Source organism: Arachis ipaensis, chromosome B04 (assembly GCF_000816755.2).
Source record: "Arachis ipaensis cultivar K30076 chromosome B04, Araip1.1, whole genome shotgun sequence".
Taxonomy (NCBI): Eukaryota; Viridiplantae; Streptophyta; class Magnoliopsida; order Fabales; family Fabaceae; genus Arachis; species Arachis ipaensis.
Window position 1 is genome coordinate 62,432,766 of NC_029788.2, and position 9,040 is coordinate 62,441,805.

Below are 9,040 nucleotides of genomic sequence, written 5' to 3' on the forward strand. Positions count from 1 at the left end.
CTTGAGGTATCTCAGGGATTTCATGATGAGGAGTTTCCTCATACTCTTGTCCATGAGTGGGATCTCTTATTTTCTCCATCCTTTTCTTAGTGATAGGCTTGTCCTCATCAATGAGGATGTCTTCCTCTATGTCAATTCCAGTTGAATTGTAGAGGTGACAAATGAGATGAGGTAAGGCTAACCTTGCCACAGTAGAGGACTTGTCTGCTACCTTGTAGAGTTCTTGGGATATAACCTCATAAACTTCTACTTTCTCTCTAATCATGATGCTATGAATCATGATAGCCTGGTCTATAGTAACTTCAGATCAGTTGCTAGTAAGAATGATTGAGCGTTGGATGAACTCCAACCATCCCCTAGCCACGGGCTTGAGGTCATGCCTTCTTAGTTGAAATGGCTTCCCTCTTGAATCTCTCTTCCATTGAGCACCCTCTTCACAGATGTCCATGAGGACTTGGTCCAACCTTTGATCAAAGTTGACCCTTCTAGTGTATGGGTGTGCATCTCCTTGCATCATAGGCAAATTGAATGCCAACCTTACATTTTCCGGACTAAAGTCTAAGTGTTTCCCTCAGACAATTGTAAGCCAATTCTTAGGGTCCGGGTTCACACTTTGATCGTGGTTCTTGGTGATCCATGGATTGGCATAGAACTCTTGAACCATTAAGATTTCGACTTGTTGAATGGGGTTGGTGAGAACTTCCCAACCTCTTCTTCGAATCTCATGTCGAATCTCTGGATATTCGCCCTTTTTGAGCTTAAAAGGGACCTTGGGGATCACCTTCTTCTTGGCCACAACTTCATAGAAGTGGTCTTGATGCACCCTTGAGAGGAATCTCTCCATCTCTCATGACTCGGAACTGGAAGCTTTTGCCTTCCCTTTCCTCTTTCTAGAGGTTTCTCCGGCTTTTGGTGCCATTAATGCTTATGGAAAAACAAAAAAAAAAACTTTAGCTTTTACAACACCAAACTTAGAAGGTTGCTCGTCCTCGAGCAAAAGAAGAAAGAAGAGAGTAGAAGAAGAAGAAATAGAGGAGATGGAGGGGGCTTTGTGTTTCGGCCAAGGGGGATAGATAGTGTGTATGTTGTGTGAAAATGAAGGAGTGAAGATGGGTTTATATAGGAGTGGAGGGGGGGTATGGTTCGGCCATTATGGGTGGGTTTGGGTAGTAAGTGGTTTGAATTTGAATGGTGAGGTAGGTGGCGTTTTATGAAGGATGGATGTGAGTGGTGAAGAGAATGGTGGGATTTGATAGGTGAGGGGTTTTTGGGAAAGAGGTATTGAGGTGATTGGTGAATGGGTGAAGAAGAGAGAGAGAGGTGGGGTAGGTGGGGATCCTGTTGGGTCCACAGATCCTGAGATGTCAAGGATTTCTCATCCCTGCACCATGTGGCATGTAAAACGCCCCTTGCTGCCAATCCTGTCATTAAACGCCAGGCTGCTGCCAATTTCTGGCGTTTAACGCCAGCTTCTTTCCCATTCCTGGCGTTAAACGCCAGTCTGGTGCCCATTTCTGGCGTTAAACGCCCAGAATGGTGCCAGACTGGGCGTTTAACGCCCATTCTGCTAAACGCCAGTAAGTTTCTCCTCCAGGGTGTTCTATTTTTCATTCTGTTTTTCCTTCTGTTTTTGCTTTTTCAATTGTTTTTCTGACTTCACATGATCATCAACCTACAGAAAACATAAAATAACAAAGAAAATAGAAATTTAACATAGATAAGTAAAAAAAATTTGGGTTGCCTTCCAACAAGCGCTTTTTTAATGTCAATAGCTTGACAGTGGCTCTCATGGAGCCTCACAGATGTTCAGAGCAATGTTGGAACCTCCCAACACCAAACTTAGAGTTTGAATGTGGGGGTTCAACACCAAACTTAAGGTTTGGTTGTGGCCTCCCAACACCAAACATAGACTTTGACTGTGGGGCTCTGTTTGACTCTGTATTGAGAGAAGCTCTTCATGCTTCCTCTCCATGGTGACAGAGGGATATCCTTGAGTTTTAAACACAAGGGAGTCTCTATTCACTTGAATGATCAATTCTCCTCTGTCAACAGTAATCACAGCTTTTGCTGTGGCTTGGAAGGGTCTGCCAAGGATGATGGATTCATCCATACACTTCCCAGTCTCTAGGATTATGAAGTCAGCAGGGATGTAGTGGCCTTCAACCTTTACCAAGATATCCTCTACAAGTCCATAAGACTATTTTTTTGAATTGTCTGCCATCTCCAATGAGATTCTTGCAGCTTGTACCTCAATGATCCCTAGCTTCTCCATTACAGAGAGAGACATGAGGTTTATACTTGACCCTAGGTCACACAGAGCCTTCTCAAAGGTCATGGTGCCTATGGTACAAGGGATTGAGAATTTTCCAGGGTCTTGTCTCTTCAGAGGTAATTTCTGCCTAGTCAAGTCATCCAGTTCTTTGATGAGCAATGGAGGTTCATCCTCCCAAGTCTCATTACCAAAAAACCTAGCATTTAGCATCATGATTGCTCCAAGGTACTTAGCAACTTGCTCTTCAGTAACATCTTCATCCTCTTCAGAGGAAGAATACTCATTAGAGCTCATGAATGGCAAAAGTAAATTTAATGGAATCTCTATGGTCTCAGTCTGAGCCTCGGATTCCCATGGTTCCTCATTAGGGAACTCCATGGAGGTTAGTGGACGTCCATTGAGGTCTTCCTCAGTAGGGATCACTGCCTCTTCCTCCTCTCCAGGTTCGGCCATATGAGACGTATTTATGGCCTTGCATTCACTCTTTGGATTCTCTTCTGTATTACTTAGGAGAGTTCTAGGAGGGAGTTCGGTAATTTTCTTACTCAGCTGACCCACTTGTGCCTCCAAATTTCTAACGGAGGACCTTGTTTCAGTCATGAAACTTTGAGTGGTTTTGATTAGATCAGAGACAATAGTTACTAAGTCAGAGTGGCTTTGCTTAGAATTCTCTGTCTGTTGCTGAGAAGATGATGGAAAAGGTTTGCTATTGCTAAACCTGTTTCTTCCACCATTATTGTTGTTGAAACCTTGTTGAGGTCTCTGTTGATCCTTCTATGAGAGATTTGGATGATTTCTCCATGAAGGATTATAGGTGTTTCCATAGGGTTCTCCCATGTAATTCACCTCTTCCATTGCTAGGTTCTCAGGATCATAAGCTTCTTCTTCAGAGGAAGCTTCCTTAGTACTGCCTGTTGCTGCTTGCATTCCAGACAGACTCTGAGAAATCATATTGACTTGCTGAGACAATATTTTGTTCTGAGCTAATATGGCATTCAGAGTATCAATCTCAAGAACTCCTTTCTTCTGAGTTGTCCCATTATTCACAGGATTCCTTTCAGAAGTGTACATGAATCGGTTATTTGCAACCATTTCAATGAGTTCCTGAGCTTCTGCAGGTATTTTCTTCAGATGAAGAGATCCTCCAGCAGAGCTATCCAATGACATCTTGGATAGTTCAGACAGACCATCATAGAAAATACCTATGATGCTCCATTCAGAAAGCATGTCAGAAGGACATCATCTGATCAATTGCTTGTATCTTTCCCAAGCTTCATAGAGGAATTCACCTTCCTTCTGTCTGAAGGTTTGGACTTCCACTCTAAGCTTGCTCAATTTTTGAGGTGGAAAGAACTTTGCCAAGAAGGCATTAACTAGCTTTTCCCAAGAGTTCAGGCTTTCTTTAGGTTATGAATCCAACCATGTCCTAGCTCTATCTCTTACAGCGAAAGGAAAAAAGCATAAGTCTATAGACTTCAAGGTCAACCCCATTGGTCTTGACAGTGTCACAGATTTGCAATAATTCAGCTAAGAACTAATGAAGATCTTCCAATGGAAGTCCATGAAACTTGCAATTCTGTTGCATTAGAGAAACTAATTGAGGCTTAAGCTCAAAGTTGTTTGCTCCAATGGCAGGGATTGAGATGCTTCTCACATAGAAGTCGGGAGTAGGTGCAATAAAGTCACCAAGCACCTTCCTTATATTGTTGGCATTGTTGTTTTCGGCTGCCATGGTTTCTTCTTCCTTGAAAAGCTCTGTTAGGCCCTCTAAAGAGAATTGTGCTTTAGCGTCTCTTAGCTTTCTCTTCAAGGTCCTTTCAGGTTCAGGATCAGCTTGAACAAGTATGCCTTTATCTTTGCTTCTACTTATATGAAAGAAGCTCTGTTAGGCCCTCTAAAGAGAATTGTGCTTTAGCGTCTCTTAGCTTTCTCTTCAAGGTCCTTTCAGGTTCAGGATCAGCTTGAACAAGTATGCCTTTATCTTTGCTTCTACTTATATGAAAGAGAGGAGAACAAGAAAGTAGGGAATCCTCTATGTCATAGTATAGAGATTCCTTGAGTTGTCAGAGGAAAAGAAGAATAGAAGGAGGAGGTAGATAGAAGAGAATTCGAACATATAAAGAAGGATAGAGTTCGAATTGCACCTTGAGGAGGAGTGTTAGTCCCTTAAATAGAAGGATGTGAGAAGAGGGGAGGAATTTTTGAAAAAAAATTAAAAAGATTTTGAAATAATAAAAAGAAATTTGAAAATTTGATTGAGATTTTCGAAAATTAAGATTGGGAGAAAAATTGAGTGATTTTTTTAAAAAGATTTTGAAATTAGAAACTAAAAAGATATGATTGAAAGTTAATTTTGAAAAAGATGTGATGGCAAAGATATGATTGAGAAGATATGATTGACAATCAAACTAAAAAGAGAAAGTTTTAAAATTAAAGTTGATTTATTTGACTAACAAGAAATTAGAAGATATGATTCTAGAATTAAAACTTTTGATCCTTTCTTAATAGGCAAGTAACAACTAGAAAATTTTGAAGTAAATCATTTATAACAAGGATTTTCAAAAATAATAAAAAAATGGAAAGAAATTGATTTTGAAGAGATATGATTGAAAAGATATGATTTGAAAAATATTTGATTTTGAAAAATTATGAAAATTTGAAAAAGATTCGAATTAAAACCAAAATCTTCCCTCTAGTGTCCTTCTGGCGTTAAACGCCCAGAATGGCATCCATTCTAGCGTTTAACGCCCAAAATCCTACCATTTTGGGCGTTAAACGCCCAGCTAGGTACCTTGGCTGGCGTTTAAACGCCGGTTTTCCTTCTTCACTGGGCGTTTTGAACGCCCAGCTTTTTCTGTTTGATTCCTCTGCTGAATATTCTGAATCTTCGATTCTCTGTATTATTGACTTGAAAAGACACAATTTTGAAAATATTTTTGAATTTTTAATGATGAGAAACAATCAAAATACAACTAATCTTAGGAAACTCAAATCAAACAATGCATGCAAGACACCAAACTTAAAAATTTTCATATAAGAGACACTAACAAATTGAGAATGCATATGAGAAACAACAAAACACACAAAACAAGGGAATTTAAAGATCAGAGCACTGAAATCATCAAGAACAACTTGAAGATCAATGAAGAACATATTGCATGTATTCAAAAAATGCAAGAAGAATAAAAACATGCAATTGACACCAAACTTAAAAATTGATACTAGACTCAAACAAGAAACATAAAATATTTTTGGTTTTTATGGTTTTATAAATTTTTTTTGTGATTTTCGAAACTTATATAGAAAAGAAAATGAGGAGAATCAAAACTTTTAATAAGAATTCCAGGAATCATGCAATGTTAGTCTAAAGCTTCAGTCTAAAAAGATTAGACATGGTTAGCCAAGCTTCAGCAGGACATTACATTCAGCAGCTAAATTGATGAGAATCAATCAGCTTTTGTGATGATAAGTACCTAATCTAAGCAACAAGATGAACCGTCAGTTGTCCAAACTCGAACAATCCCCGACAATGGAGCCAAAAACTTGGTGCACGAAATTGTGATCATCAACAATGGCGCCAAAGGACTTGGAGCTCTTAAACATGAATCACACTTGGTCACAATTCCGCACAACTAACCAGCAAGTGCACTGGGTCGTCCAAGTAATAAACCTTACGTGAGTAAGGGTCGATCCCACGGAGACTGTTGGCTTGAAGCAAGCTATGGTCACCTTGTAAATCTTAGTCAGGCGAATTCAGATGGTGATGGAGAATTGATAATTAAAAGATAAATAAAACATAAAATAAAGATAGAGATACTAATGTAATTCTTTGGTTGGAATTTCAAATAAGCGTATGAAGATGCTTTGTTCCTCCTGAACCTCTGTTTTCCTATTGCTTTCTTCCAATCATTCATACTCCTTTCCATGGAAAGCTTTATGTTGGGCATCACCGTTGTCAATGGCTACATCCCGTCCTCTCAGTGAAAACGTTCCAAATGCGCTGTTACCGCACGGCTAATCATCTGTCGGTTCTCGATCATGTTGGAATAGGATCCATTGATCCTTTTGCGTCTGTCACACGCCCAACAATCGCGAGTTTGAAGCTCGTCACAGTCATCCCTTCCCAGATCCTACTCAGAATACCACAGACAAGGTTTAGACATTCCGGATCTCAGGAGTGGCAGCCAATAATTCTAGCCTATACCACGAAGGTTCCAATCTTAGATTAGAAACCCAAGAGATACACATTAAAGCTTGTTCATGTAGAACGGAAGTGGTTGTCAGTCACGCGTTCATAGGTGAGAATGGTGATGAGTGTCACATAATCATCACATTCATCATGTTCTTCGGTGCGAATAAACATCTTAGAGAAGAAATAGACTTGAGTTGAATAGAAAAATAATAGTACTTTGTATTAATTCATGAAGAACAGCAGAGCTCCACACCTTAATTTGTGGTGTGTAGAAACTCCACCATTGAAAATACATAAGAACAAAAGGTCTAGGCATGGTCGAATGGCCAGCCTCCCAAAGAGGGTTCAATCATCAAAACATGATTCCAGGATGATCAAAAGATGAAAATACAATAGCAAAAGGTCCTATTTTAAGATAACTAGTAGCCTAGGGTTTACAGAAATCAGTAATTAATGCAGAAATCTTCTTCTGGGCCCACTTGGTGTGTGCTTGGGCTGAGCATTGAAGCTTCCATGTGTAGAGTCTTTTCTTGGAGTTAAACACCAGCTTTTGTGCCAGTTTGGGCGTTTAACTCCAGCTTTTGTGCCAGTTCTGGCGTTAAACGCCAGAATTCTTGAGCTGACTTAGAACGTCTGTTTGGGCCATCAAATCTCGTGAAAAGTATAGACTATTATATATTTCTGGAAAGCCCAGGATGTCTACTTTTCAACTCAATTGAGAGCGCGCCAATTGAGATTTTGTAGCTCAAGAAAATCCACTTTGAGTGCAGGGAGGTCAGAATCCAACAGCATCTGCAGTCCTTTTTCAGCCTCTGAATCAGATTTTTACTCAGGTCCCTCAATTTCAGCCAGAAAATACCTGAAATCACAAAAAACACACAAACTCATAGTAAAGTCTAGAATTGTGATTTTTAATTAAAAACTAATAAAAATATAATAAAAACTAATTAAAATATACTAAAAACATACTAAAACCAATGCCAAAAAGCGTATAAATTATCCGCTCATCATATGGGTATTGACTTCATGGGGCCATTCCCAAATTCTAATGGTTTTCTCTACATTCTACTTGCCGTTGATTATGTGTCCAAATGGGTGGAAGCGATACCCACCCGGACGGACGATGCTAATGTTGTCCTTTCTTTTGTGAGAAATAACATAATTTGTCGCTTTGGGTCACCACGAGCAATTGTGAGTGACTAAAGTTCACATTTTTGCAACAAAAGGATGGAAGGACTAATGAAAAAATACGGCATCATACATAAAGTAGCCACGGCCTATCACCCATAAACAAACGGCCAAGCCGAAGTTTCCAATCAGGAGATCAAACGGGTATTAGAAAAGGTTGTGAAGCCTAATAGAAAAGATTGGAGTGCCAAGCTTACCGACTCACTTTGGGCCTACCGGACGGCGTACAAGATGCCGATTAGCATGAACCTCTTTCGGTTGCTGTATGGCAAAGCTTGCCACTTACCGGTGGAAGTAGAGCATAGTGCATATTGGGCCGTCAAGGAGTGCAATCCAAGTTTGGGTGGGGCCGGAATTGAGAGAAAGCTTCAATTAGTGGAATTAGAGTGTTTGAGGTTGGAAGCCTATGAAAACTCTAGACTTTACAAGGAGAAAATGAAAGCCGTGCATGACAAGAACATAAGAAGAAGAGAATTTAGAGCCGGCGATCTAGTCCTCCTTTACAATTCAAGATTGAGATTGTTGCCCAGAAAAATAAGGTCAAGATGGGAAGGACCCTATCAAGTAGAGAAAGCGGAACCCTATGGGTCTACCATTTGTGCCTTCCCTCAAGTCTGGATATCTTCAAGGTTAATGGGCACCGTCTCAAGTTGTATCATGGTGAGCAAATGAAAAACAACAAGGAGATTGAAGTATTCCTCTTGGAAGATGCACCTCCTGGCAAAGAGCATTGAGCTAGTGAAAGTCCAACTTAAGGACATTAAACAAAAGTGCTAGGTGGAAGACACCCCACCATGGTGAGATCTATCCTTTTGTCCCTTTTGTACATAACTCTTGAACTCTTTATTGATTTGTGATTACTCAGCCATAGCATTGTTTAGATAGATTTGATTTTGACTACCATAGATAGTTATTCATGGTAATTTGCATTGATTTTAAGTAGGTGAATTGATTGTGTGGTAGAGAACACCCCATTTCTAGGTATTGCAGGGAGTTTTGGGTGTTTTTGGTCCCTTTGGCTAGCTACCTACTGAATTTGTGATAAATATGCATTCTTCATGTCTTTAAAAAAAAAGGGATGCACGCCGGGGCGTGCTAAACGCGTCCGCGTTAATGGCCCTCGCAATTCCTGGTTCGAAAATCCAGAGAGTTATGCGAGCATTGAGCCAGCACCATGCCCCGCGCCTAACCTGACTTACGCGTGCGCACACCTGGCGCGTACGCGCCCTTATGCTGCTTCGCGAATCGACGCGCGAGCGCTCATGACGCGCCTGCGTTGATCACCCCACTTGCACTCTTGGTACATTTTTTCCCAGAGTTGCGCCAACACTAAGCCTACACCATGCTGGGGGCACAACCTCCACTGATGGGCAGGCGTACCTGCCGCC

General features: G+C 40.5%; 1 protein-coding gene across 1 annotated transcript; it reads left to right on the forward strand.

Annotated features, from left to right (window-relative positions):
• On the forward strand, positions 7,884 to 8,324 carry LOC107636511. Its single transcript, XM_016340014.1, has one exon. It carries the CDS (start codon positions 7,884 to 7,886, stop codon positions 8,322 to 8,324), a length of 441 nt encoding a protein of 146 aa, XP_016195500.1.

What these genes read in the sequence shown, in the direction of transcription:
- LOC107636511 (XM_016340014.1), top strand. Translation starts at nt 7,884, where the DNA reads ATGCCGATTAGCATGAACCTCTTTCGGTTGCTGTATGGCAAAGCTTGC.